We start from the raw sequence: 27,327 nt of genomic DNA, 5'->3' as shown, positions 1-27,327 counted from the left end.
CCTAACCCTAACCCTAACCCTAACCCTAACCCTAACCCTAACCCTAACCCTAACCCTAACCCTAACCCTAACCCTAACCCTAACCCTAACCCTAACTTTTAGCACCTAGTCTACCTAGGCTCTAATAAGATCCGCTAGAGGGACTATCTAGGCTCCTAGTTGCTAAGTCTAAATCTTTCTCCCCTCCTCCTTCTTCTCCTATTACTATTACTAGGCGGGCGATAGCACGGCGAAGTAGCCGCTAGTATAGCTAGTAGTAAAGAGGCGCTAGTAGTAGATAGTTTATAGTAGAAACTTAGCAGCTATATTCTTTACCCGCTTAGTAGACTAGCTCCTATAGCTAAAGCCTACCTTATACTAGACGCGGAGGTGCCTCTATAGAGTCTCCTACTTCCGCCCTATAAAGGGGTATTATAGGTATAATAGACTATTCTTAAAGATTAGAATATCTAGGATAGCGGGAGCGAATAGGGCCGGGAGCTTAAAGGAGTCCACCTTAGAGTTAGCGAGCGGATACTACTTAAGAAGGGCGGCTATAGCTAGGCCTATAGCGGAGGGAGGCTATACGGACGGATAGCTCTTATAGTAGTTCTTTAGGTGGGTCCGAATATAGAATAGAGCGATAGCGCGCTTATATAGTTAGTAGATAAGGACCTTAAGGTCTAGAAAGTAGTTAAATAGATCTAGATCTATAGTGCCGTGGATAGAATATTAAGGTATATAAAGAAAGGGGGGAAAGATATAGGTGAGGGGCGATAGATAGGATATATAGAGGTAGGAGAACACGTAGGGTAGCCTAGTAATATATAGTAGTTACTAAACGCGTCTATATTCGTATTCGCGTTAGCGCGGCTATAATTTAGTTAGGGCCGTGTAAGGGGAAGAGTAGGTAGATAAAGGCTTCTATAGATAGACCTAGCGGTATAAAATTCTAAAGGTAGGGGATTGTATTATTCCGTTAGGGCAGGTAGTTAGTGCTAGCGTAAGTAGTTTAGTGCGGGTAGGGTGATAGTTTAGCAGCCAACTAGAGGGTTAGATAATTGGGAGGAGAGTAGATACAAAAAGGGCATGTAGTACTAAGGGCGTTTCTAATAAGATAGATAGACCTATAAAGGGTATTTTTAGGGATATTAAGAAGCCTATTAAGAGTAGTTCTAGAGGTGTTAAGTTACTTAAGAATAGTGCTTCTATTAATATTAACTAGCCTAAGAATAGTGCTATAGATATAATTAAAGAGCCTAGGAGTTAGATTCTACCTTCTTTAATAGCTTTAGAGAAGAAGTTAGTAATTACTACTATATAGAAGCTTAAGAAAGCGAATTAGAAGGCTATTTATAGAGCTATAGAGGAGGTAAATGTGTTAGAATAGGTTTATAGTAAGCCGAACCACTATTAGTAAGAGGACTTACTAGTAGTAAGTTGCAATAGCTCTATTAGAAAGAGGACTTACTAGTAGTAAGTTATAGTAGTAGGATTTAAGGTTCTAATTCTTTAGTAATTTTAGCGTTTATCTATACTACTATTTAGAGGATTGGAGCAGCTATAGAATAGCTACTAGGTGAGGGAGATATATAGTAGTATAGAAGGTTTATTATATAGAAGCTAGTATAGAGTGCGTATACTAAGATTAGAGGTTCTTTATTAGATAAGAGAGACAACTAAGATAGTTAGTATTAGTTGTATTATAGTATTAAGCTTTACTACACTCGTTCTATATATTATTCAGCCTTATATAATCTATTACTATAATCCTATCGCTACCTTAATAGTTCTACCTTAATACCTTATCTCTATAAATACGTACGACCTACTTACCTGAGCCTATACTCAAATCTCTTACCTATAATACTACTAGCTTACTAATATAACTTAGTATACTACTAGACTTCTACTAGAAGTATTTAGTCTATTAGATTAAAAGCTAGTAGAGTAAATTCTAGCTTCTTTACTTCTCTTAACTATCTAGAAGGTTTAGAGAGTATATTATTAGTACTTCTACTTCTTATCTAAAACTTAGCTATATTAGATAGCTTATATAGAGCTTTCTAACTTTAATATTATAAGTTTAATGTATTTAGAGTAAAAATATAATTAGGCTTAAGTGCTAGGTGAGTTTTAGTAGGGCGCGCATTGAAAAACGCTCAACTAGCGAGCCGAGTTATCGCCGAACCGTGGAACACCTATACAGATTATCGCATTGCTTCCCCGCAGTAGTACGAAACGCTGTTACCTTGGTAGGCTTACACGGTCTTGCTCTGCCACGCTGAATACTAGAGAACTAAACCCTTCATTCACCAACGCTTACTCTCGTTCTTAGCTAACAATTTACTGTCATCGATAAGCACTCCGGATTTTGCTGCGTCCGTGTGGCTGCGACAGGCCATAAGAGATGTCTGCAGCCAGCAAACCCCCGCGACAACGTCGAAGTCACGTAACAACGGCTTGCACGAATTGCAGACACAATAAACTCAAGGTACCTTATTAAAGACCCTCTACGTCGGCAACTCGGGCTTTAACTCTGACTCTGCTCATCACTGGCATAGTGCGACGGACAGAAACCACGCTGTGGTGCTTGTTCCAATAAGGGGTACGAGTGTGAATACCAGCTGGGCAAAGATAAACGCCAGTAAGTCAGCTGAAATCTTGACGATCGACCGCACACCGGGTTACAATCTCATGATGCCTTTGTGCAAACAGATTCTCGCTTCGAAAAGTCACAGATGTGTACTCGAAGCGTGTCATCCAGCTTGAGCAATTCATACAGTCACTGGGTGCTGAGGTCCCTCCACCCATCGATCAAAATGATGCCTCCGTCCTCAGACAGATTGCCGAGGCCATGCAATTACCCTCTTCTTCTGTCGGTGCTTCTGATTTAGTCGCAGACGAGACTCATGGAGTTTCTGGCAATATGGCGACCGCCGGGCAGGTCGACGACAGCAATCACCTGTACAGTCTTCAGCCCACCTACTTCCTAGGTCCAGATGTGGCAACCACAGATGAAGGCCATATGAACCAGCTCCCACAGACATCCTCTAGCTCCGGACTCTCTTATGAAGCGTACGATTTCATGATGCCAGGGGCAACTCTTCAACCGGACATAGATATGGGTTCCGTCGACTGGGTGTGGTCCCTGCCTCAGATGGTTCCGTCCATTCCGATGCAGCCAAATGATGATGTTGATCTCACAGACGCCGCACAGGGCCTGATCACTAATACTAGCAATTTTCAGTCATGGAATCCTGCGGCCTCACCAGCGGACAACACCAATCAGAACGTGCATGACTCGACCGAGCATGGCGCCTCTTCATCTGAAGACGAACATGACGATGAGATCATCGAACAGCTGTCAACTAGGCTGGGCGCCTTGTTGATTGGCGATATGGGAGAGCTTAGATACTACGGCCCTACCTCAAATCTTACTCTTACGGAAGGCGGAATACCTCGCGAGCATCGACCTTCCGTCACCCGCCGATCCAAAGAGGCAATTGCGGAACTGGAGCAGAATGGCATCGGACATGATCCCGATATTGACCTTGTTGACCAGCTCATTGATTTGTACTTCACATGGCAGGACCCATCCTGTCACATTGTTGACAAACTAATCTTCCACGAAGAGCGGGATTTGTGCAAAGGCAGTGACAGGGAGAGCTCATTGTATAGTGCTGCTTTGGAAAACGTCATGTTAGTTCTCGCGACCTTAAACACAAGCCCTTGACAGTTCGGTTAACATTTTGCGCAGATGTGCGCTTGGTGCATTGTTCCATGGCGACAAGCATCCGGACCTACCCCGACCTCTATCTAAATTTTTCGCGAGACGAGCGAAGATCTTGGTGGAGTACGAGCTCGACTGCCCAAAGATCGCGACTGTGCAGACCTTTTCACTATTGAGCTGGCATGAAGCGACTTGCACTCAGGATTCAAGAGGCTGGTTGTATGCAGGTGAGTTTTCTTGCGTGATTCTCGATACAAGAAGTATCACAATATTTGCGCTGTGAAGACAGGCTTACATTTGTGCCAGGTGCTGCGACCCGGATCTCGCTGGATCTTGGGCTACACATTGACACTACCGCACGAGTGGAAGATGGATCTATGACCGTCCGCGCGTCATATGCTCGCAGTGTAGCGTTTTGGGGAAGCTTTCTCACTGATCGGTAGGTCCTCTTGTTTGACTTTCTCTGGAATCTTCTCGAGGCCTGCAAGTGACTGACCTTTAGGATGTGGGGCTTTTACCTTGGACGACCCTTCAGTCTTCATATACCAGAGATCAGCCTACCCTTGCCCTCGCCTAAGGAACCCGAAGATACGCAGCACGTTTGGACCCCGAGTGGAATGTTCGACGGGGAAGACGATGTTGAGAAGCCACCGATTCTGGACTGTTCCCGGGACATGTTGGCGTTGCAGTGGGTCACGCTTTGTCAGATTGTATCATCGTTGACCGTCACACTGTCAGTATTATCTAGTTTCGGTGAATCCTCGCTAACAGTGTTCAGCTACGGTCGTCGAGTGGTTTCAAAGGAGGACCTTGTGGATCTAGGCGTTGAAACATTTCGGCGCCTACGTGAATGGAAGAGTGATCTTCCTTCACAGCTCCAATACGACCCAAGAGACAAATCCGCCAGAGTGACTCCCCACGTGCTGTTGCTACAGTATGACTGACGATCTACCGGAAATGCTTACACTGACGAATGCAATAGCATGCAATATTATGCTTTCGTAATCATTCAACATCGTCCATTCATTTCAAAGGGTGGCATACAACCTTACCCTCCGCGGGGAGATGGCCCTCTCCATGCCCGCAGAATGTGCTTAGAGTCCGCGATCGAAATTGCGCGACTCTTAGAGGATTACGCCACACGATTTGCATTTCGGTTCGCGAACACTCAGATAGTTCACATCGCTTTCTCAGCAGCGTTAATATTGCTTTACGCTTCGGTTTCGGAAACTGATCGTCAGCGTCACGCGACGCTGGCCGGCCACCTTACCATCTGCTGCGATGCTCTCGCAGAGCTTGGAAAGGTCTTCGAAAATGCCACTAGAAGCCTCGATACACTCCTGATCATCAAGAGAACCTGGCAAGCAAGACTCGTCTCAGGTGCAGGTCACAAGAGGCGGAGCACTCAACAGACTGACTCAATGGCTCGTACCTTGCGTAAGAAAATTCGAGACGGCATGTGAGATTTGGACGATGAACATCGCTTCCGGTTCTACGCAACTAAGAACTCGTTGCATGACAAGGTTCAAGGTGAGCAATTAATACAGAAATCGGGTTGCCCACATTCACATCGGCCTAGGAACAAACGTTCTGAGCCATTGTTCAGATGTCAAGGTATCATAGATTTCAGAACAGAGTAGGCTATGTATGGCTTTCAGAACCCCTCAGAAGGCTCGAATTTTGCTAGCAATGTCCCAAGTCTTTGATGCGCAAATCTGGCTTGCTGTAATCTATGGAATGTCGGGTGGCCGAGAGACATAGCGAAAAGCGCATGTGGCTAGCTGATAACCTGCGGAAGTTTGCTTCGAGCGTCGATTGCAAATCAAGTTGTCCTCGCGCGAGAAGGCTACAACCTCGGTGTCTCGACTCTCACTTTTTCGTGTATGCATGAAGCACATATCTTGCCATCTTTAGTCTCAATGACTGCCTCAAGATGGGTGAGCCTCCTTCCAGCCGACACGACCCGGCAAATCAACTCGACCGTGGTGTTGAGAGGCAATGGCCTGTGGAAGACAACTGAAAGTGATCTGCTAACCCCAAGATTGTCCCAAAATCCAGGTCTTCCAACGGTGAAGAGTGCGGTTGAGCTCAGATTGTCAAATATTGTGGAAGCGGCGCCACCGTGAAGATTTCCGTCTTTGTTGCACATGACATCTACAACGCGGAATCTGAATCGGGTTGTCTTGTTCTCGATGTTGGCTTCGATGAAGTCGGTGTGGCGGAGAGGCCCTGTGTCGAATCCATTGTATTCAGGGTCGGACACCACAGTCACCAAGTAAGCTCTGATCCGTTCGCCGACAGAGAGACTGAAATCCGTGCCTCTATACGCGTCAATCATTGCATCTGGTACTGTCGCAACACCCTTCGCGCCGCGTACAAAGATGAGCTTTTGAATTTTAAATGCTCTATTCTTCGGTGTGCAGGTTTCTTGAACTAAGGGCCGACGTCGGAGGCTGGGAACCTATTTCCAGGGACGGGGATGTGAATGTGGGCCGGCAAACTCTCGCCAACCCCCGTCCATTAGCTTACGGAAAACTGCACACAAGTCAAGCAGTGTTTGCTCCACAACTTCATGATTGTTGCGTTCCTACGCCAGGTTAGCGGAGAATACGAGCTCTAAGTAGTCGTGGGCCCAAAATTCTATGGGACATGGAAACGGTTATGACTCCCTTGATCCCCGCGAAAAGTCATAACCGCCCACGGCTTCCGAGATTCCACATCTGAGGCGCCGAATCTGCTGCCTGTGAGTACTGACTACGAAACAGCGTGTCGCTTCCGCCGGAAACCATGTTCCAACTAAGAGAGCGTGTGACTAAACTACGCCGGGTTGCGATGAGCCCGCTTTGGTGATGGCGATGCACGATGTAGATGGGAACCAAACAGGATGTGTTATATAGTCGGCTGTAGACATTTCTCTGTGCCCCAATTCGAGTTTCATATAACCCAAGACTGTCAATCCAGAACACCTTCTCTATACCAAGCCATCTCATAGTCATGGCGCCACAGCTTGCAGAGTTCGATCACACGACTTTCACGACCACTTCTCAACTGAAGAAGTCGGCGCACCTCACCAATGGCTTTTCTCACCATGAAGACATCAGGGACGAGAATCCAGAGCAAGACCTGAGCGATGATGAGTTTGCCACCATCTCTATCCGTAACCTCGTGCATGATTTGTGCATGCAGAACGGCGGTGGTCATGGCGGCTCCGCACTAGGCATGGCTGCCATTGGTGTGGCATTGTGGAAGTATGAAATGCGGTATAATCCTTGCGATCCGGAGTGGTTCGATAGGGATCGATTCGTACTTTCCAACGGCCATGCAAGTATGTTTCTCTACACTATGAACCATCTTGTAGGATATAACGTTTGGACCATGGAACAGTTGAAAGGATATGGTGCTGCGAAACTCAACGGCTACACCACGATCTCACACGCACATCCTGAAATCGAAGTACCTGGTGTGGAAGTCACAACCGGGCCTCTAGGACAAGGCATAGCAAACTCGGTGGGCCTCGCCATTGCTTCGAAAAACCTCGCTGCTACTTTCAATAAGCCGGGCTTCGACGTCGTTAGATCGAGGATATACTGCACGACAGGTGATGGCTGCTTGATGGAAGGTGTGGCCTTAGAAGCCATTGCCCTTGCTGGTCATCTTCAACTGGACAACCTTGTACTGTTGTACGACAACAACCAAGTAACATGCGACGGTCCACTTGAATGGGTTAACTCCGAGGACATTAATACCAAGATGAGAGCTTGTGGCTGGGAAGTGCTTGATGTTCTCGACGGCACTAACGATGTGCAAACAATCGTGTCAGCTCTAAGCTATGCAAAAAGATTGGTCGGCAAGCCGGTATTCATCAATATCCGGACAGTTATCGGCGCAGGTACCGCGGCTGCGGGAACAGCAAAAGCTCACCATGGTGTCTTCGATAAAGAAAGCGTCGCCAAGTCCAAAGCTCTGACAGGTCTTGACCCCGAGAAATCCCACGTTGTCCCTCAAAGAGCTCTTGATTTCTTTCGCGAACGGCGCGCAGCTGGCACTGCACTCGCAAAAACATGGTCAGATTTATTGGCCCGATATGCAGAGAGATTTCCAGAGTTGCACGAGTCACTCGATGCCCGCCGTCGAGGTATCTGCGGGGACTTCGACCAAGTCTTGAGTGGTATCGACAGCCAACAACTCAGGGGGTTGGCGACTAGAGAGAGCAACGGAGTCATCTTAGAGAAGCTTTGGAAATCCTGTCCAGCACTTTGCGGTGGTGGCGCCGATCTGGCGAACTCGAACAAGATCACGTACGCCGAGACAGATGTGTTTCACCCACTGACAGGGTATAAAGGGAGATATCTACGACATGGCATCCGAGAACACGCTATGGCGTCTATTGCGAATGGACTGGCAGCGTACTCCCCAGGCACCTTCTTACCAATTACGGCTACATTCCTCATCTTCTACATCTACGCAGCACCAGGAGTAAGAATGGGGGCACTTAGTGGGCTGCAGGTTATACACATCGCAACCCACGACTCGTTTGGAGAGGGACAAAACGGCCCTACACATCAGCCTGTGGAGATAGACTCGCTCTACCGCGCCATGCCTAGTCTCCAATACTTGAGACCTTGCGACGCGGAAGAGCTTGTCGGATGCTGGCAGATCGCACTTTCCGCGCGCCACCAGCCCAGCATGCTTTCGCTAGGACGGGACCCGGTCGGACAAGTTCCCAACACGTCTCGCGACAAAGTGAAACTCGGTGCCTATATGGTAGCGGAGGAGGCTGACGCGGACGTCACCCTCGCAAGCTGCGGCACAAATCTGCACTACGTGGTCTCCGCAGCTGAACTGCTTAAAAAACGTCATGGGATCAAAGCTCGTCTTGTCAGCGCTCCCAGCCTGGACCTCTTCCAGCTTCAAGACGAGCACTACCGCGCTGCTATCTTCCCGCTCGACGGTAAGCCGGTCATTAGCGTTGAGGAGTACGTCGCTACGACCTGGGCGCGATATGTGACGGCCAGCATCGGCATGACCTCTTATGGATACTCTGCTTCCAATGAGAGCAACTACCAGCGCTTTGGGCTTGATGCGAAGGGAATAGAGGGCAAGGTGGTGGCTTATTTAGCCAAGCTGCAAGGACAGAATGCGCGGACGGCTGGTTGGCATCAGTTGTGAAATCCGGCCAGGGTGTGAAACGCATTGTGCTTGGTACATCTGCTGTGTGAGCGCAGTTGAAGTCTTGGGCTCGAGCTATATGAACAAAATCCTAATCTCATGGCTCCCCAAATGCCGAGACCTTTTTTTTTTTTTTAACTACACACGCTATCGTCGATGCGATATTGGGCTCGTTAAGCGCATGAAGGATCTTTAGCGCCGAGAAGACTTTTGCGATTAGTAAGAGTCGGATCAAGTGTACAAAACTGACTACTTTGCACATCATCAGGATTGTAATATATTTGGAGATGTTTTACTGTTAATAACCGTGTATAGCCCTCCGCACCAGCATATTCTATCTATCAGTATTTCCGATAGTAATGGCCTTCATTGTCATGTACTCTGCTAGACTATACTTGCTGCCTTCTCTTCCATACCCGCTTTCTAGCACGCCACCGAATGGCGTCTCCGCTGCACTGATTTTCCCTGTATTAACGCCTACCATACCACAGTTCATTTTGTTAGCCACACGCATTACGCGTCCAACGTCTTAACTAAAGAAGTAGCCAGCTAGACTAAATTCGGTGTCGTTGGATATAGCGACGGCCTCATCCTCGGTTTTAAATGAGAAAATAGGGGCTAGCGGGCCGAAAGTCTCGTCTTTGGCAACGAGCATTTCTGATGTGACGCCAGTCATCACAGTGGGTTCGAAGAAGAAGCCGCCATTTAAAGGGGCCGAGCCGCTAATGTAAACTTTGGCGCCTCGCTCGACTGCGTCTTTGACGTGTGCTGCCACCTTATCGGTCGCCGCGCGGTTGACGAGTGGGCCCTGCGTCACGTCTTCGTCGAACCCGCATGCCATCTTTAGCGCTCGAACTTTCGCCACAAGATGGTCGGTGAACTCTTCTATCACATTCTCTTGTACGAGGATTCGGTTCGCGCTGTGAATTGTCAGTTATCAGGATTGCCCGAAGCACTAATAATGAAGCACGTTCGATTGCACATTAACAGTGGAGTAAACAAAACCATGAGCTTACCAGACACATGTTTGACCAAAGCAGCGGAACTTTGAAAGCATTACTCCATCCACCGCGAGAGCGAGGTCTGCATCGTCAAAGATAATAAAAGGGGCATTGCCACCAAGCTCTAAACTCATCTTCTTTATCGTTCCAGCAGCGGCACGACTTAGGAGTTTACCCACAGGCGTGCTGCCTGTGAAGCTAATCTTCTTGACTAGGGGGTTTTCGACAAGCTCCATTGCAGCCTGACGTTCCTTTGTGGGACAAATCTGTAGGCACTCACTGAGTTACCATCGATACCGACTTCGATGGCAAGCTTCGTCAGAGCGAGGTATGTATGCGGCGTCTCGCTAGGTGGCTTAATCACGCAGGCACAACCCGCTGCAAGGGCAGGCCCGACCTTTCGCGTGATCATAGCGGCTGGGAAGTTCCATCTATTCGGCGCAAACACGTAGTCAGTGGCAAATTAAGTTGATGGTTTGTCTATGGGAGCGAGCTTACGGAGTGATGATGCCGCAGACTCCAATGGGCTGCATGACAGTCATGACAGTGGTATTCGCTGTCGACGACGGAATTGTGTCTCCATAGGACCGTGTTGCCTCTTCTGCAAACCATGATGTGAAGCTTGCGGCATACAAGATCTCTCCTTCTGCCTCCGCAAATGTCTTGCCGTTCTCAAGGCAGAGTATTGTCGCAACTAGACGAAAGAACATATCAGTATCTTGCTCAGATGTCAGGTTTAGAGGTGTAATGTACGGTCTTTTGAATTGGCAATGATGGCATCGTACCATTTTCGCAGCAGCACACCTCTTTGAGTGGCAGTTGTTCTTTCGTAAAACTGTCTCTGAGCCACAGACGCGCTCTTGATTGTGCGCTAGAAATCGTGTCGGTCTACGCTGGCAACCTTGCTAAAGCCTTTGCCTGTTAAAGGGTCTGTTCGACAATAAGTAAATCGCTCAACGCACACCATTGTATCATTCCGCTGACACTTACCAACCACGTTAAATGTTGAATCTTTTTGCTCCCATCTGCCATCGATAAAGGCATCGGAGATGAAGAGACTCGGATCTGATAGCTGATCATCATCAGCGATGGTACGTATTGGCGGAGCTCGCGGATGCTGACCTTCTGCAACCTGGCTGGTGTCACCTCTACCGCCGCTGGACCTTTAGTCTTGACTGCTGGAGTTCTATTCAGTCCATTCATGGTACCGTTCATGCTGGCACCCGTGTCGTTGATGTTAATTCCAGGCATGTTAAGAGGTTAAAGTCAGGTCGGGAAGCTTGCTGTTTGTAAGTAGTACTGCATAAGAAGTTCGGTGTCATCCAGCTTTCGTTTACACAGAACCCGCATCAAGCTGCACCGAGCGGACACTTGTGCAGTGCAAGGTCATCATGGAAGTCCGGTCCTCGGACGTTTCCGATGCTGATGCTCAGAAATGCTCAGGGTATTGCGAGCTCTCGTGCGAAACATGATTTTCGAGCCCAGGCTAACACGGCTCTAGGTGTGAAAATATCCCACATTGTGCGAAGTTGATTCGGAAAGGTTCTTTGAACCTGGAATCTTCTTTGCCTAGGGTCCACAAACTCAAAAGCCACTGCCGCTGGGTGATGGCCTCAGCCTCCTCGTGTTGGGGAACAGCAGACTTCCGGTGTCGAGCACCCAAAGGGTCATGCAACAATTCTTGTTGTGGAGCTCATGTCAGATCGGGCACTCCGGGGGTAGGCCTAGGCGTAATCTGGGCAAGGTGACGAGTACATTTGGCGGAAGGATTTACGGAGGTCGGCCTGCCACCGGTCTCATGTCTCGAACAAAACCTGACCTGCCTCTTGCACCGCACGGTTCTCAGGTCTAAGCTTGCTACATATCCGGTTACGGCGCTTTTTCGGCACTGCGAAGAGTTCAACACGGATTTTTAAAATTATACCATCATTTCTGGAAGTTGTTTTCATTCGCTCTGCCGGCAAAGATAAATCCTTAGCGCCAAATTGAATTCAGATGCCTGACACCTCGCCGTGTGGAAACTGGTTTCCGAAGCTCGGAGCCTCACCTTCTCGGGTTTCCACTCCGAGCTTGCGAACATCTGAATCGCTCTGGAAACGACTCCAATGATGATTTTTGGTCAGCAATGGGCCAGTCTCGCCTACCTATATCGTGGCTACTCCTCCTGCTGTCGAACTCTTGATTTGCGTTATCACACTCTCCCACATATCCCTGATAACTTGTCATTTCCAGAAGAGATCACGTAGCGAGAAGATGCCCCGACCAAATGCGATTATCATTGGTGCCGGCCCTTCGGGCATTGCTATGGCATATAAGCTGAAGCACAAGCTCGGTTTTGAGGATTTCATGATCTACGAGAAACTGGATGGAGTAGGCGGCACCTGGAGGACAAATACCTATCCAGGCTGGTAGGTGAAGCAAACCTTCGCGCTTGACCCACTGCATAGGATTGGCTGACACACCATAGTGGTTGCGATATCCCAAGTCATCTTTACTCTTTCAGTTTCAACCTCAACCCGAATTGGTCCAAAGAGCTTTGTGATCAATGGGAAATCCTGGAGTATATGGAAGCTACTGTGGACAAATTCGGGCTTGATCACCATGTCAAAACTGGAGTCGAGTGCCTTGGAGCATCTTGGGATTCGAATAATCTCAGATGGGACGTCAAATTTCGCGATCTACACACGAATATTGAGTACACGAGATCCGCGACCGTCTTTGTGTCCGCAGTCGGAGCGATTTCATTTCCGCGCGACACCAGATTCAAGGGCATGGAGACCTTCAAAGGTGATATGTACCACACTGCTAGATGGAACCACTCCGTCAAGTATGCTGGGAAGCGCATGGCCGTCATTGGAAACGGCTGTAGCGCGGCGCAGGTGGTACCCCAGGTCTCTAAGTACGCTAGTTTCGTTAAGCAATACGCGCGTAGCCGACAGTGGTACCATGATCGACCTAACCGGACATACACTGCCTTCGACAAATGGGCATTCAATTATGTTCCTTTCTGGATGAAGCTTCTACGTCTAAGTATATTCATCGACGCTGATCTCTCGACATCGACCTACATGGCTACTCCGAAAGGTATTAGAGCTAGGCATAAGACCGAAGAAGAGGCAAAGAAGTATATTTACGGCAAAACTCCCAAGAAATATCACGACCTGATCGTTCCAACGTTCCAGCTGGGATGCAAGCGCCGGATATTCGACCCAGAATACTTGGACTCCCTTCACAACTCTAACGTCGAGCTTGTTGCGGAAGGAATCCAGGAGATTACCGAGGATGGCATCATCAGCAGCGCAGGCATTCACGAAAAATTTGACATCATCGTACTTGCAACCGGTTTCCAGGTATCACAGTTCCTCACGCCTATGGAGATTATCGGAAAGCATGGCATCTCGCTTAATCAACAGTGGAGAGAGTGCAGAGGTGCTCAAGCGTACCTTGGTACGCATGTACACAATTTTCCCAACCTCGCTATCATGTGAGTACGACAGGTACGAATCTAGGTGACGAGAGATACTAATGAGTGCGCAGTTTTGGTCCAAACACGTTCCCGGCGAACAATTCCGCCTTGTTCGCCTGCGAGACTCAAGTTGACTTTGCCATTAGGTCGCTCTTCGCTCCGATCTTGGACAATAGAGCCCGCGTCATCGAAGTGAAGCAATCGGCTGAAGATCGTGAGACGCAGAAGGTCCATAAGGCGCTACGCAACAGCGTCTTTGCAGGCGCTTGCAGCAACTGGTACATCGGTGACTTTGGCCGCAACGCTGCTTCGTGGCCGGGATACGCCCTGTCTTTCTGGGTAGCGACCTACTTTCCTAAGTGGTCCGCGTTCGAGATGGATGGTGGTACCAGGTTTTGGGCATTCAATTCACTGACTAGGTGGCTTCGGACTGAGAAGACCATCATCGTGCTATTTGTCGTGCTAGCCGCTGCAGCGTTGCACTTCAGTCTGATTAGGTCTTTTGGAGAACTGCTCGCCGTGACAGAGTAACCTCTCGTTGACGGTCCCAAGGATACATGGTGTTCGGCGCCGGGATTATTTCATAGGAAAAATTATGCCAACCTAGCTTAATCATATCTTGTTAGCTTAATGATTCAATTCACGAGTCGGAGGAAGAGTCTCTCAATACCTTCGTGATATGAACCTGCAACAAGAAGCGAAACTGCGTCGGTTTTGTCAACGACTGTTTGGGTATCACTTGAGGCATTACGAACCATCCTTTAGCAAAGCTCTCTGTTGTCGTTGTTGCGAGTATGTGCTAGTCGATCAACAACACTCACACATAGCATGAACATGACTTTTGATGATCCAATCTATTGCGACAATACCTTCCCTAATTCAACACTAGATTACGTATACCGCAACCGAGCTAAGGAACCCTTTAACTTGCTCGTGTAGAGTATTCCAATCTACAATTCTCCTTTCTCGTTTTTGACTAGGTATCTGTGTAATCTTTTAAGCGTCTGAAGCGTCGGACTTCTGCGAGCAGGCAGTGACTGTATTCACAGGAATGTCTTTGCTAGTTAAGGGTCGAAAAAGGTATCTTCCAAGCAGCTCTCAAGATAATAGCCAGGTGCTGTGTCAAGTCCAATGTAAATATTTGAAGACATGCCGTACAGGGGTTGGATGTGAAGAAGCTCTAGTGTGATAATGCCTGGATTGAGTACGCTGAGGAACTCCTGATTCACTCAAAGACGAGAGGATGCCAAGCTCCAAACCTCGCGCCACCTTCTCGTGTAGACCCTCGATATGATGATCGGGACATGGTTCGCGCTTCTGCACCAATGCCTGTCACCGATGCTGATCCTTCGGTAGCGTAGGCTGCCTAGATCGCAGTCTAATATTCTAGATCGTAGCTTTCGGGCGTTGCAACAAGATGGAGAGTCGTTCGTGGACGACGCTTGTGTTCCGTAGATTCTCCCACTTTGCCACCGGGATACCTATCTGGAAAAGCAAAACCCTCGTAGAAAGTATACTGGATATTACTAGAGACCCGTGCACCCCACAGAATTTAGTGTGAGTCCATAAGAACGGGATCTGTCTTCCTATCTACCTACTCAAAGTCGCGTAAAATATCTTCGGGACTTCATCTGTGGTTGGAAAACGGATTCCATGTCGCGGGAACTCCCACGCTCGCGCCATCAAGTTCCCGGTCAAGCCTCATACCATTTCCAGTTAGGCTCACCCATCTGATTGGCAAAACAAACCTAAGGACTGCCGAGTGTGGAGCGTTAGCTCACAGGCCAGCCTTTCATCAGTCTCTCCCCATGGGGTCTTGTGGAAATGCGAAAGTTGACCGGAGGGATGGATACTGGGCTGGAGGGTGTTGCGGGGTATGTATCGTGACAGATGCCGAGCAAACTCGTGGAAGGCGTATTTAGTCGTCCGCTCTCCCCACGATCTCCATCTCGTCTCCATCACCTTCCCTTCGATATTTGCCCGAAACAATCAGTTGGGCTTCTACAATATGCTGTCTCAAGTCGAGATCGCCCCGCCGGGTCTGCCAGCGAGGAAACTCTCTGTTTCCCAACAATGGGTCAGTCAAGTCGAACAAAGTACCCTCGTTGTAAGTCCTCCACCGTATCTCGGCGCGGAATGGTACTAATCAGGGTCCCAGGACGGGCACGTCATTGAAGCTGAGAATGAAGACAAGATGACGCCTTACCTAGCCTTCTTAATCGCCGCGGCGGCACTTGGTGGTTTCCTCTATGGTTACGACACAGGCGTTGTCGGGGTTGCACTTCCTTACGTTGGGACTGAGTTCGGTGGAAAGGTACTCTCGTACTCTCAACAGGAGATTGCCACGGCGGCCACCACCATCGGCGCCATCATCGGCGCTGCCATCTTGGGCCTGTACGCCGACAAATGGGGTCGAAAGCCCTGCTTGCTGATCGCCGACCTTTTCTTTACCGCCGGTGCAATCGTGATTGCAGCCAGTTTTTCTCTCGGCCAGCTCATCGCTGGTCGTCTTATCCTAGGCGTCGGAGTGGGTGGTGCGGCTGTTATATGCCCACTTTACATAACTGAGCTGTCTCCGACTGCGGTTCGTGGGCGATGTGTCGGGACAAACGGCTTCTGCATTCCGTTCGGCCAGACAGTCGCTGTCGCCATTGGTTCCGGCATGCAACACGTCAAGGGCAACTGGCGGATCCTCTTCGGTCTTGGTGTTGTTCCCTCGCTTATACAGCTCGCCCTCATGCATTTTCTGCCGGAATCGCCACGAGTTCTTATCCTTCGTGGCCAGGACGACAAGGCTCGAGAAGTACTCAAGCAAATCTACAAGTACGCCACACCCGAGATCATTGAGCTCAAGTTGAAGATCGTCAAGGATCACGTTGCCGCCACTACGGCTCTGCAGCGCTCGACCACCTTTTGGCAACGCTCCAAGAGGCTGTGGACCCACAAGCCGTATCGCCGTTCGATTTTCACCGTCAGCTTTATCCAGGTCTTTGGTCAATTCACCGGTTATAACACCCTTCTCTACTACGCTGGTACGCTGTTCGGACTCCTGGGCCTCTCCAACCCGTCTGTTGGCGGGTTGATCCCCTCGATCACCAATACTTTCTTCCTTCTTCTTGGCATGATCATGGTGGACCGGATTGGTCGTCGTGGGCTGCTGATGAGATTCGGTCCCATCATGGTCGTTGGACTCACTTGGAGTCTCGTCGCTTTCTACTACATGTGCAAGCCGACAGGAGGCTTCCTCGTTGCTGGCTTCGAATATCCCCAGAAAAACGTCGGCCTGGTTATCGCCGGAATCGTCATCTTCGTCACCGGCTTCGGCTCCACCTACGCACATCTTTGTTGGTACCAGTCCGAGTACCTCGCTCTCGAGATTCGTGCGGCGGGCAGTGCTATAAGCACGACCGCGAGCTTTACGGCAAATTTGGTGGTCGCCGTGTCCTTCCTCACCCAGTGCGTGTCTCTCCCGTTGCAGTATGGGGCAATTTAGCTGACTCGATTATAGACTCGAAACGCTTACTCCCAGCGGGACATACGGTCTATATCTCGGCTTCATCCTCATCGGCCTTGTGCTTGCCTACTACTGCTACCCCGAAACCAGTAAGTGATGATCCTCGGTCGAGAGATGGTGCGTTGCTAACTTGTCTTTCCCAGAGGGCCTATCGGTCGATGAAGCCTTCACCCTCTTCGACGATGGCTTCGGCGTCAAGAAATCAAAACAGATGCGGAAAGAGAAGATCGAAATGCAAAAGAACTACAGAGCCGAGGACGCTCAGTGGATTCCAGCCGAGACCGCTCCAGGCGAGGTGGGAGAGAAAGACAGAACCTTCCAGATCGAGAACGTACAATCCGTCCAATCCACCCGGTAAGGGTTCTATCAAGGTGCAGAGCTCGAGTCATACCTTCATTAGGTAGACGAGTGCGCGTGGAAACCAATGAGTGTCTCTGTTGGTTGGAACGAAGGAATGATGCTTTATATACTGTAACAGAATATCCGCGCGGTGCGCTTCAGCGTACGGTTGTGATGATACGCCTCAAGCAATAACATCGATCAATCTTGTTCTAAATGCTCACAAAAGAAACGCCCACCGTTTTCCGCGCTTCAACCCAGCCGAATCACGATGGACTGCCCCCGCGACGCCACTTGTGGTGAAAGTTGTTCGAAGTCCACGCCGAAGCAAGCTTCTTTCCTGTGGGAAGTCTGCTTACTTCACGCGTCGGCTAATATACCGACCTTCTATAAGGATTCTAGTGGGCTTGAGGACAGAGACGACTCTCCTCCTCGGACGTCAAGTTCATTTCATCCACCGCACTTCCTATGGCTATCTGACCCCAATTTCTGGAGTAATATGGAGCACACTCGTAGGGTTTGGCACTGCGGGAGGCTCTACGGGCTCGTCCGCAGACTAGTATGGCTCCTCCTCATCCCGGCTCAATTTAGGCTCGCTCAATTTAGGCTCACTCAAAATCCGGAGCTCGTCGCGCCCGCTCAGGGCGGCCTCACTCTTGCACACACAGGAGGGTGAGCGCGATGCAGATTTTCTAAACTCTTGGGCTTAAGGGTTTTTTTGTGAACGAGCTTCTGGGATCCTGTGGGTCGTAGGAGTCACGTGGTTCGTGTGGCATCGTATGGGGAGATATGCCGGCGCGGGAAACAGATTCCAATAGCGTCGTTAAGGCCGGCACGCGACAAATCTGGCCGGTCCGCTTTTACAGCTCCGCTCGGTCACGTACGAGCTATGAATCAGTCATAGCTAATGCAAAGCTAGAACTCTTAGAAGGTTAGGACTAATAAGGCAGTCGACCACAATGCAGGTCGAAGTCCCGTTATCGGTACCCACTTTCCTACACAGGGTAGGGGGAACAACGAGTGTGAGCACCGCCAAGGTTCCTGGGACTGCCTTTTCTCGTCTATGCTTATTAGAGAGCTTAAGCTGATGCTTGTTGTCACATAGTGTGCTACGGGTTTTCCGAACGGATTCGAGAATCCGGGGGCCCTGGAAACCCTAGAGCGGGGTGTCATACTGCAGCTGTATCACAAGGCCAGACTCCATGCCTACAGCTGGATTGTTCTGTGATTCAACTTGCGAACCCGGCAAGCCCTCATCAGTATGGTTGACATTGGCGATTTTCGCTTTGGCGTTGCGACCGCTTCGCTTGGTATGGCTGCCTTGCACACCCTCGAGCTAAAATTTGCGGCCCTTCAAAAATCTGGCTTTACGTGTTGCGAGCTAGGCTTTGGGGAATATGTCGCATGGGTGCGCCGACGATGTCCACACCTGTCAGTGACTGGGTGCGACCCTTGGGTTATAGCAAGCTGATGGTACCGGCAGGCCTCCGTCGACTTGTCCCCCGGAATGGTGCGAAGGCGACGAGCCGGACCCAAGCGACGGGGAGATCTGGGAGGCGATGGATGCCCAAGCACCGAGGCTCATTGCTTTGGCGGAAAGTTTTGGTCTGACGATCATGGCGCTACAGCCTCTGAATCAGTTTGACGGTTGGCCTGAGGGCTGTGAAAGGGCGGAATGGGTTCGGCGGAAAGCGGAGAGGTGGTTGCCTCTGTGCGCACAACTGGGTGTGAAGCTGCTGCAGGTGTGTATCAGACTTCTGTTGACTCCAGTTGAAGCTGATGGCGTGGTCCCCAGGTGGGCTCCAACGATCTTGCCGAGGCGAACGCTCCGGACGAGAAAACCGCGGCCGATCTACATTGGCTTGCCGAATTGGGAGCACGACAAAGCCCCCCCGTCAGGATTGCGTACGAGTCGTGGTGCTTCTCGAAGCGAGTCAACACTTGGGAGCACACTTGGGAATTGGTACAAATGGGGGTCCGTCTTTGAGGGTTCTGATGGTGGTTGATCGAGGCTGAGCCACTGCAGAATCATCCGAACTTGGGCCTCTGTCTCGATGTTGCCCATTTTCCACTCGCCCCGTCATACGGGTGGGATCCCCTCACCGGCGAAGGTTGGACAGAATCGGATTACGAAAAATTGATCGCAAGGCTCCGGACTGTCCCAGCCGAAAAGATCTTTTACGTCGAGCTCTCCGACGTTCTCAAGCCGGTCATACCGTTGGGACAGGGTAGCGATTTTGACGCATGGCGAGAAAAGAATCGACCTTCTAGAGGTGACAACTTTGTCTGGGTAATATGCGGACGTCCTGTTCCATTTGTCGGCAAGAGTGCTGGCAAAAGTGTCAATTCTAACGACGATATGGGTGGGGGGCGGGTCCTTGAATCCGTTAAGGCCATACTCAGTACTGGATTCAAAGGTGTGCATCCTCACATCTTGCGATGCTTGTTCTGACTCCCGACAGGTCTCGTCATGTTCGAGTTTTTCGAGGCGGTAGTCATGGAGAGAGAGGACCCATCGATCCCCGAAATTTACGCCGAGGCCTGTGCTACTTCGCAAAGGATTTTCTCAAAAGCTATAGAGGGGATGTAGACATAAGTGGTAGCAACAATTGACAGGCGGATGCCGGAGGAAGAGAATGATCTGATCCAAAATGCAGGGCGAGGGATAAAGGCATGACGCCGTCTCAAAAGCAGGCTGTTGGCAGCTCAACACGCAGGATGAGCTGGATCAAGTTCTCGGTCGGGATCAATCGCATCATGTTGGACCTTTTGTGTACCGTGTGGAAACCATACATCTTCATGTCACTGAGAGAACATGCTCCGACTTCAAATTAGCACAGACTTGGGTCAGAGACAATGTATATGAGCGTCCGAGGCCTAGGCTCGGAAGTCTACTCCCGTAACAATTCGTGCTATACCGATGAATTTAGGTTAGGCGGCGGAACTCCAGGCATAGCACCAGACTTTTGAGCCCTCATACAAAATTCTACCAAGTCAAGCCTTTTGCCAATTGTCTCTCCTCCTAACGAAACTCAGCAACTCCATAAGTATTTTAGAATCGCTGAGGAAGCCAGGGAGATCACTGAGATTGGAAAGAAAGTATCTGCAACACGTGTTCGTCCGATAATTTGGTATTCATCAGGGTCAAAAAGAAATATCCGTGATACCAGCGTCAAATCATCCTGAATACTACATAATTTGTATTGAACATAAGGACCACCATCTCATATTGCAAGTGATAACAATTCAAGGACAGCCTGTGGTGACGGAGAATAGGTAGACTTTCTCAAAAGATGAGCACAACTTTTGAACTACCGCGTAAGACCGTTTCCTGTACTCATTCCACCGTCGATCGCAAGATTGTGCCCAGTGACGTACGCTGCGACGTCGGACAACAAATATACTAGTCCGCCTGCTATGTCTTTTGGGTGACCTATGCGTTTCATAGGCGGCGCTTCTGTGAAGTAGTGTTTCACGTTGGGCCTGATTTTGGCAAGATCCAGATTAAGATCAGTCTCAATGTACCTGTTTCAGAAGTCAGGCGTCGTTACCTCATAGGGAAATGGATCTCGTTTGTAGGAACCAAGCTTACCCTGGACTTATACTGTTGACCCTGATTCCGGTCGTCGCCAACTCATGGCCAAGCTGCATGGCGAAGGATTTGACGAAACCTTTAGTTCCTCCGTAGGCCGTTAACAGATGACCGGGGCAGTTATGAGATGCAGCCGCAGAAGCAATCATCACTATGCTTCCTCTAGCACCTCCTCTTTCGCACACCGGCTGTGACAGCATTTGGCGAACCGCCAATTGAGCCGGAAAGAATGTCCCGGCTTGCTGGAATGCTTATCAGCTAACGGTCCATGTCAAACTTCAATACTTGCAACAAGTACTCACGTTTACCGCTACCACCCTCTCAAAATCTTCCCACTAAGGTGTAAGTGTCAGTCAAGTTCGATATCGCAGTTTCATCAGGGGTGATGACTTACGGTGTGATCGAGGAATGGCTTGTCGGTTCCAATACCCGCATTCGTGACACTTTTTAATGAATGTCAGAGTGGCCTAAATGAGACTTGGGAGCTTCTCAACTGACCATCCATCAATATGACCTCCAAGCGCGCCCACACATTTGCCGAAGGCAGTCTCAAGGGATTCTCGTTTCGTTATGTCGCAACTGCATTGAGATTAGTGTTAGCATTTATACTTGTTGAGATGGCACAAGATTCTTTAAAGCAAATTGATGGCGTTTGGACACGTACTTGAAGTAATAGCACCTTCCTGATCTCTCAACGAGCGCTTGACAGTCTGGATGTGGCTCCTTGAGGATATCAAGAATGCCAACGTATCCACCTGCGTCAATGATGGCCGTACACAACGCAAGACCTATACCACGGCCTCCACCTATAATATAGTGAGAAGAGGAGCCTTTGAGAAGGGCCAGTAACGGCAGTAACGGGATTTTCGAGATTTTTAGACGTACCTGTGACGATGATCCTTTTCTCATCAAGAGCAAGCATTGGAGTAATCATTGGAGCAATCATTGTGGTTTCTGTGATTACAATCCCTTCGTCAATACACAGCCCTTTCCTTTCGCATCGGCAACATATATTAAAACCTCAACCGGTGCGCGGGAAACCGATCCCGAGGCAACCGGATCTTGGAAGTTTGGTTCTGTGGTTTTGCATGAACTTGCAGCACGCGGCAGACAGGCCATAAGCGTAGGAGAGGAAGAGTCGGAAGCTTGATAAAATGGCTATATCCGGCCAGACCATGACCCACACTAGGAAAGCAGCGAAAACACTGCTGACAGGACGCATTTAGTGTGCTTTCAGAAGTGTCCTGTGGATATCGTTAGAGAGATGGCGCTATTAGAAAGCCCAATGCGGCTGGGAGGTGCAAGAGTAGCTAAAAAGCTAGGCTTTACGAGTAAAGTTACGCTGCAGCACGTTGGAAGTCGAATGGGACGCGGGGTAGCATCATGTGTCACTGGATCGCGATGGAGGATCGTTACCAGGGCCATCCACCAATGATGTCGTCTCGTTCGGGAAATTGATTCCGTAGGTTAGGGCCAATTTTCAGGGGCAGTATTGCGCTACAGCCATGATATCAACGTGACCTGCGCTAAGAGTGCGGCATTCAGTTTCCTGTCAAGCCAGTAGGATCGTTTTCTGCGTGCTCACAACGCATGGTTCCGTTCGGTGCCTGCTTCAAGGTTTCACCCCGGATTTCCATGCATCGCTCCGAAAGGTGACGGCTATATCCGAATGGCGTCTTTCCCACCTGTGAGGAGAGCGCTGGCTACCGCCTTAATTGGCCTCCCTCCTAGATTCCTCTTTCTTTCTGATCACCCGAGCCCAAATCAGATTGATCACCTTTAATCTTCCCGTTGTCTCTTCATCTGCTTGGTTGCCTTGTACTACTGATAGCAGCTTCAATATGAACGGTACTCTCGTCCAACCGCAGCAAGTCTTGAAACGAGATGCAGACTCGTTCTTGCACAGAACGGTCCAGGATCTGTTCTCCCTCAAAGGACGAACAATAGTCATTACTGGTGGAGCTCGCGGCATTGGGCTATCTTTTGGTTTCGCGGTCGCTGAAGCTGGAGCAAACGTTGCGATCGTGGATTTGTTATCAGAGCCACACGAACACTTTTACAAGCTGGAAAAGGATTATGGAGTAAAGGTGAAACTATATAAGTACTTCACCGAGCGCCGGCTTTACCCCATTCTGCTGAAGTTTATGTTTAATGATAGGAGCGATGTAACCAATCATGCAGTCCTTGGAGCAACGTTCGAAGAGATTGTGAAGGATTTTGGCAGAATTGATGGGCTGTGAGTAAACCTTCCTCATTTATCTTTCGGACACTGTCTGATCCTGAGGTGTGGAAAGTGTCACAGCGGCTGGCATTTGTCCAGATGAGCCGTTCATTGAGCGGAAACCCGAATCGGTTGCACGTTGCATGAACATCAACGTGCTAGGCACCTACTTCGCGGCGCAATTCGCAACAGCATCGATGATCAAACAAGAACCACTAGACGACACGCATCGTGGAGGTTCCATTGTCATGGTTGCTTCAGTTGCGGCCTACGTTGCTAGCAAGGGTCAGACGACCAGCGACTATTGCGCCAGCAAAGGTGCCGTTCTCTCCCTTGCCAAGGCTTTGGGTGTGGAATTGGCCATGAAAGGTGTTCGAGTGAACAGCATCTCGCCGGGGTGAGTGATACGCATCCATTAATGTCTATCCACTTGTTCGAACTCTACAGCTAACGGCTACTAGCTACATGATGACAGATATGACGCTGGATCTCGCGGATAAAAATCCACATCTAGCTGCGATCATGACAAACGAACCTCCAATGCGGCGAATGGGTGATCGTACTGACTTGAAAGGATTGGTCGTCTATTTGCTCTCGGATGCAAGCGCTTATCAAACCTCGGAAGATATCTTGGTCACAGGTGGTATTCATGCTGGGCGTTTGTTGTAAATAATCAACGCAATAAAGATCACATATCAAGAACCATGAACATGGAACTGAAGCAGGGCAAACATCAAAGTGTCGGCGTCGGTTCACGCGCCTCTGAGATCGGATACGAGAATGGAAAGTTCCATGGTCCATTTTCTTACTCTTCGACCAATTGGCTCGACCTTATTGGTTTTGAGGTGCTATAACGTATTAGTTTATTTTAAGGAGATTTCCGCGTAAGCAAATAGATATTATATAAGTTTGCAAGTAAGCGCATTTTATAGTAGAGTCTCTAAAGAAACCTAATATAGATTAACTATGTCTATATTCTTATAAGTCCTTGTATTAATTAAATTAATTAGTATATTCGCTATATATATCTCTGTTACTATATTATAGAGTTACTGCAAAAGTTAGCTTTTACTAGAAAGAATAGATTATAATCTCGCGAGTATTATAGTATAGATAGCTTCTAAAGAAACCTATATCTTAGCGAGATTCTCTCTATCTAGGTTTCGGAAATATACTAGAAGAACTCTAGTAATAGGATTATAAGTAACTAGTATAATATTATACCTTAATCTTTTTAGTTTAATAACTAGTAAATGAAGCTAAATAATAATATCTATATAACTCTCCTATATTTTAAAGGTTTCTAGTTATTAATAATATGTAATTATATTTCTTCTTTTAAGTATTATCTAAGAAGTAAACTTTTTAATCTTAATAAAGTTCTTTACTAAATAATAATACTATTTAACTCTCTTTCTAGAGTATGTAAATTAAATAAGAAATATATTATAATACAGAAAGGCTTAATATAGAGATTTACTTAATAATACTAATAAATAAGCTATTATATAAGACTTAAAAGGTTTTGTAAGCTTAATAGAAAGAAAACTCTTTATATAACCTTAGAATAATAGAAGATCCAAATACTAAGAAATATTAAGTTTAAACTATAATAGATATAGCTATAAGAAAGGTATTTAGAAGTATTTGACTGAGGTAAAAGCATTATGCATACTCTATAGAGTAACAAGCCTTAGAGAGAGAGTAGATAGAGTTTATTTCAAATAGCTACACTTTTAAAACCGATAGTAAGTAATGTAATAGTGCTAGTAATAGGGTTTATACAGATAGTCGCACCTAATAGATGACTATATCTAACCACGAGGCTATTCTCTTAACGTTCAAAGCTATTATTACTACAGGAACATATCGACTACGCGATAGTGCATTATATGTATCAAAGCTAGTACGCAAGATCAAGGTCAATTCTTCTATTTCCTATCTTGTATAGTATTAGCAGTCAAGACAAGGACGGGTGCGAGGTTATCTTCCTCTATAGTATCGAATTCTAAGCTACAGATTTATTCGTAAAGAGCACAACGCCTGATACGTTGCAATCCCGACACCGGCCCTTCGATATTCGGACAGCCATCACCTGTTTGCTTGATCACTAGCTGGAGAGATCGTTGATTGTAGCCGTGACGTGCATAGTCGCATGATCAGCCACCGCCTTGACGACAATGTCGAAACCAATATCCTTGTCAAAGGTGTAAGGATCGGATCTGTGTTCACCATCCCAGTCGCCATTCATCACGGTCTTGACCTGATAGTAGGGGGACGTCCCAATGTCCAATATCTGGAGAGGGATGTGAATCTGGATGCCGAAGCACTTGCCGCTTGGGGCTTGCCAGATGACCTGGCCGTCCGCGTAGCCCTCTGTGCCTCCTGCGCCGAGGGACTTGATTGCCTGGTCCCATGCAAGGACTTCCTGACCGTTGCCGCCTAGCAGCTTCTCGTTGGGCTGAGTGTTGATCGTGAAGGCCATGTCGGATGGTGCCTCCCAATGAGCTCGGGTCCATGCAGTCGTACTGCGGTTGACGGTGGTGATGCTATAGCTTCCAGTCATCGTGGATGGGTTTCAGTGAGGGTAAAGATTGAATGTGAGTGTTCGTGTACTAACTTCAGTGCTGATCGCAAGAACGAAATATTTTTGAAGATAGCGACTGCTCTTAAGGTGGGACCCGGGCCTTATATGCTCGATAATTCTCACTTACTAGCTTCAACTATCTCGCATCGAGACGGTTAAAACCCACAAAAATGGCCCCCAGAAGTTCAATCGCCAGCTGATTGATAGAGCTGAAAGCCAGGTCGGATTTGGTCGGGCCTAGATTTTGGTTGCTTGGCTGTGAGTGTGCCATTTTCATTGTCTCGCTTATGCAGAAGACGACATACATGAAATTCCATGCAGTGTGTCACACGACCTTGTAATGCTCAACACGAAGCTTTGAGTTTCTAGGTTTGCGAGTCACAGCTTGAAGAGCTTCGGAATACCCGAAAGAAGAACCTAGTTCTTAGTCCCCACTTGGCACGCTAAAAGCCCTATGCATGCAACCAACATACTACAGGATGCAGTGTGTTACAAGCAGCTCAGCCGCACCATGCAGTAATCCGGTATTACTATGCTTGAGCGAAAATCATCAGCTAAGCCAAGGCATGCATTCAAGGTGTGCTACCAAGCCCAGCTGCGTCCCTCAGCTAAGCCATGACATGCAGCTCAGCCAGACGTGCAGTTCAGCTGTGCTAGCAATATGCAAGGCGATATTCTGGGTCTCCACGTGCAGACATAGCGTTCCGATGAAATTTCGATTGTCCAAAAAGGGAGCCGAGTCTTTCGCCCCGTTCAACTTTTGACCACAAATCATTTGTCACACTCGAAAGCTTAGAAGATACTTTGATTCTATCACGATCAAAAACATGGCAACGGCAGTGGCAGAAGTTTTCGTCGAGTTGGTCGCACTCATCAGTGAAGCAGACCTTGAAGCTGCGGCATCAACCGCTTTAGTAGATGATGCGGGCGAAGAACTCATTGCTGGAGGCGCTGGACTTTTGACTGGTACGACCGCAGAAGGAGAAATCATCTTGGAACCCATTTTCGAAGAGGCCGGGAGCGCAGCTACTACAACAGATCTAGTGGGCTCCGCCGACCTAGCGAATTTGAGCAAAGGACAACTCCACGCGCTCTGGCAAGACGCAAAGACCTTCGCGCGCTGGACTGGTCGCGAGATTATGAAAGGAGCATTGTTCCAGGTTGGACTCGAGGCCGTGGTGGCTCTAATAGCGAAGAACCCATCTCCCGGGCCAGATACTTCTGACCTCGTACAAGCTATTGGCGCAGTGGGAGCCTCCTTGAAGATACTTAAAGAAGTCTCAACCGAGTGGCGAAGATGGTGCATCAAGAACTTCTCGAAACGCGAGGAATTCGGCCAGGTCAGGGCTGAGGATAACCTCATTCTGCGATTCGAAATCTTCCGTAACAAGTTGGGTGATGTGAGCTCCTACATGCAGAAGACTTTGGCTCCCCTCCTCGCTCAGGTCAACAAGAACACCGACAGTGCCAATATTGGTGGGCTAAAGGGCGCAATGAGAACGTATGCGGACATGATCTTGGCGGTTAGCAAGGGTATCAAAGAGAAGGAGGCATTGATGATGCATGCTGGACTGAAAGATCATCATGATGAGCTTCAAAAAGCTCGTGATGTCTTGAATTGAGGGACCACACTCCCATGAGACCCATCGATCCGGTAGTAAAATCCGTAGTAGAGACAAACACGGTACGGTGCTCATCAAAACCCTAAAGCTTTACTCCCTAGTGC

At 48.5% G+C, this 27,327-nt stretch overlaps 10 protein-coding genes across 10 annotated transcripts; 7 read left to right on the top strand and 3 right to left on the bottom strand.

Annotated features, from left to right (window-relative positions):
• Positions 1 to 2,908: 2,908 nt before the first annotated feature.
• On the top strand, positions 2,909 to 4,656 carry W97_07761 (uncharacterized protein; the record flags this gene model as incomplete). Its single annotated transcript, XM_007785564.1, has 5 exons — positions 2,909 to 3,681; positions 3,740 to 3,939; positions 4,019 to 4,151; positions 4,215 to 4,445; positions 4,491 to 4,656. 5 exons carry the CDS (start codon positions 2,909 to 2,911, stop codon positions 4,654 to 4,656), a joined length of 1,503 nt encoding a protein of 500 aa, XP_007783754.1.
• A 2,050-nt stretch (positions 4,657 to 6,706) lies between these two features.
• Positions 6,707 to 8,881, top strand: W97_07760 (uncharacterized protein; the record flags this gene model as incomplete). Its single annotated transcript, XM_007785563.1, has 1 exon — positions 6,707 to 8,881. One exon carries the CDS (start codon positions 6,707 to 6,709, stop codon positions 8,879 to 8,881), a length of 2,175 nt encoding a protein of 724 aa, XP_007783753.1.
• A 529-nt stretch (positions 8,882 to 9,410) lies between these two features.
• W97_07759 (uncharacterized protein) lies at positions 9,411 to 11,133 on the bottom strand (the record flags this gene model as incomplete). The annotated part of the gene is made up of 6 exons (XM_007785562.1): positions 9,411 to 9,801; positions 9,898 to 10,124; positions 10,163 to 10,313; positions 10,381 to 10,576; positions 10,873 to 10,954; positions 11,005 to 11,133. The coding sequence occupies 6 exons, from the start codon at positions 11,131 to 11,133 to the stop codon at positions 9,411 to 9,413; spliced, it is 1,176 nt and encodes a 391-aa protein (XP_007783752.1).
• Positions 11,134 to 12,135: 1,002 nt separating this feature from the next.
• On the top strand, positions 12,136 to 13,879 carry W97_07758 (uncharacterized protein; the record flags this gene model as incomplete). The annotated part of the gene is made up of 3 exons (XM_007785561.1): positions 12,136 to 12,290; positions 12,350 to 13,366; positions 13,420 to 13,879. The coding sequence occupies 3 exons, from the start codon at positions 12,136 to 12,138 to the stop codon at positions 13,877 to 13,879; spliced, it is 1,632 nt and encodes a 543-aa protein (XP_007783751.1).
• A 1,477-nt stretch (positions 13,880 to 15,356) lies between these two features.
• On the top strand, positions 15,357 to 17,220 carry W97_07757 (MFS transporter, SP family, myo-inositol:H+ symporter; the record flags this gene model as incomplete). Its single annotated transcript, XM_007785560.1, has 4 exons — positions 15,357 to 15,455; positions 15,507 to 16,804; positions 16,857 to 16,951; positions 17,006 to 17,220. The coding sequence occupies 4 exons, from the start codon at positions 15,357 to 15,359 to the stop codon at positions 17,218 to 17,220; spliced, it is 1,707 nt and encodes a 568-aa protein (XP_007783750.1).
• A 1,242-nt stretch (positions 17,221 to 18,462) lies between these two features.
• Positions 18,463 to 19,791, top strand: W97_07756 (uncharacterized protein; the record flags this gene model as incomplete). The annotated part of the gene is made up of 5 exons (XM_007785559.1): positions 18,463 to 18,632; positions 18,685 to 18,943; positions 18,997 to 19,176; positions 19,228 to 19,618; positions 19,664 to 19,791. The coding sequence occupies 5 exons, from the start codon at positions 18,463 to 18,465 to the stop codon at positions 19,789 to 19,791; spliced, it is 1,128 nt and encodes a 375-aa protein (XP_007783749.1).
• A 721-nt stretch (positions 19,792 to 20,512) lies between these two features.
• W97_07755 (uncharacterized protein) lies at positions 20,513 to 21,739 on the bottom strand (the record flags this gene model as incomplete). Its single annotated transcript, XM_007785558.1, has 7 exons — positions 20,513 to 20,726; positions 20,794 to 21,031; positions 21,092 to 21,128; positions 21,188 to 21,236; positions 21,292 to 21,372; positions 21,458 to 21,599; positions 21,679 to 21,739. 7 exons carry the CDS (start codon positions 21,737 to 21,739, stop codon positions 20,513 to 20,515), a joined length of 822 nt encoding a protein of 273 aa, XP_007783748.1.
• Positions 21,740 to 22,634: 895 nt separating this feature from the next.
• Positions 22,635 to 23,415, top strand: W97_07754 (uncharacterized protein; the record flags this gene model as incomplete). Its single annotated transcript, XM_007785557.1, has 2 exons — positions 22,635 to 23,029; positions 23,088 to 23,415. 2 exons carry the CDS (start codon positions 22,635 to 22,637, stop codon positions 23,413 to 23,415), a joined length of 723 nt encoding a protein of 240 aa, XP_007783747.1.
• A 1,709-nt stretch (positions 23,416 to 25,124) lies between these two features.
• W97_07753 (uncharacterized protein) lies at positions 25,125 to 25,499 on the bottom strand (the record flags this gene model as incomplete). The annotated part of the gene is made up of 1 exon (XM_007785556.1): positions 25,125 to 25,499. One exon carries the CDS (start codon positions 25,497 to 25,499, stop codon positions 25,125 to 25,127), a length of 375 nt encoding a protein of 124 aa, XP_007783746.1.
• Positions 25,500 to 26,428: 929 nt separating this feature from the next.
• W97_07752 (uncharacterized protein) lies at positions 26,429 to 27,223 on the top strand (the record flags this gene model as incomplete). Its single annotated transcript, XM_007785555.1, has 1 exon — positions 26,429 to 27,223. The coding sequence occupies one exon, from the start codon at positions 26,429 to 26,431 to the stop codon at positions 27,221 to 27,223; it is 795 nt and encodes a 264-aa protein (XP_007783745.1).
• Between the last annotated feature and the right edge of the window lie 104 nt (positions 27,224 to 27,327).

The sequence above is a fragment of the Coniosporium apollinis genome (assembly GCF_000281105.1).
Source record: "Coniosporium apollinis CBS 100218 chromosome Unknown supercont1.43, whole genome shotgun sequence".
Classification (NCBI taxonomy): Eukaryota; Fungi; Ascomycota; class Dothideomycetes; genus Coniosporium; species Coniosporium apollinis.
This window is presented reverse-complemented; position numbering and strand designations above follow the sequence as displayed.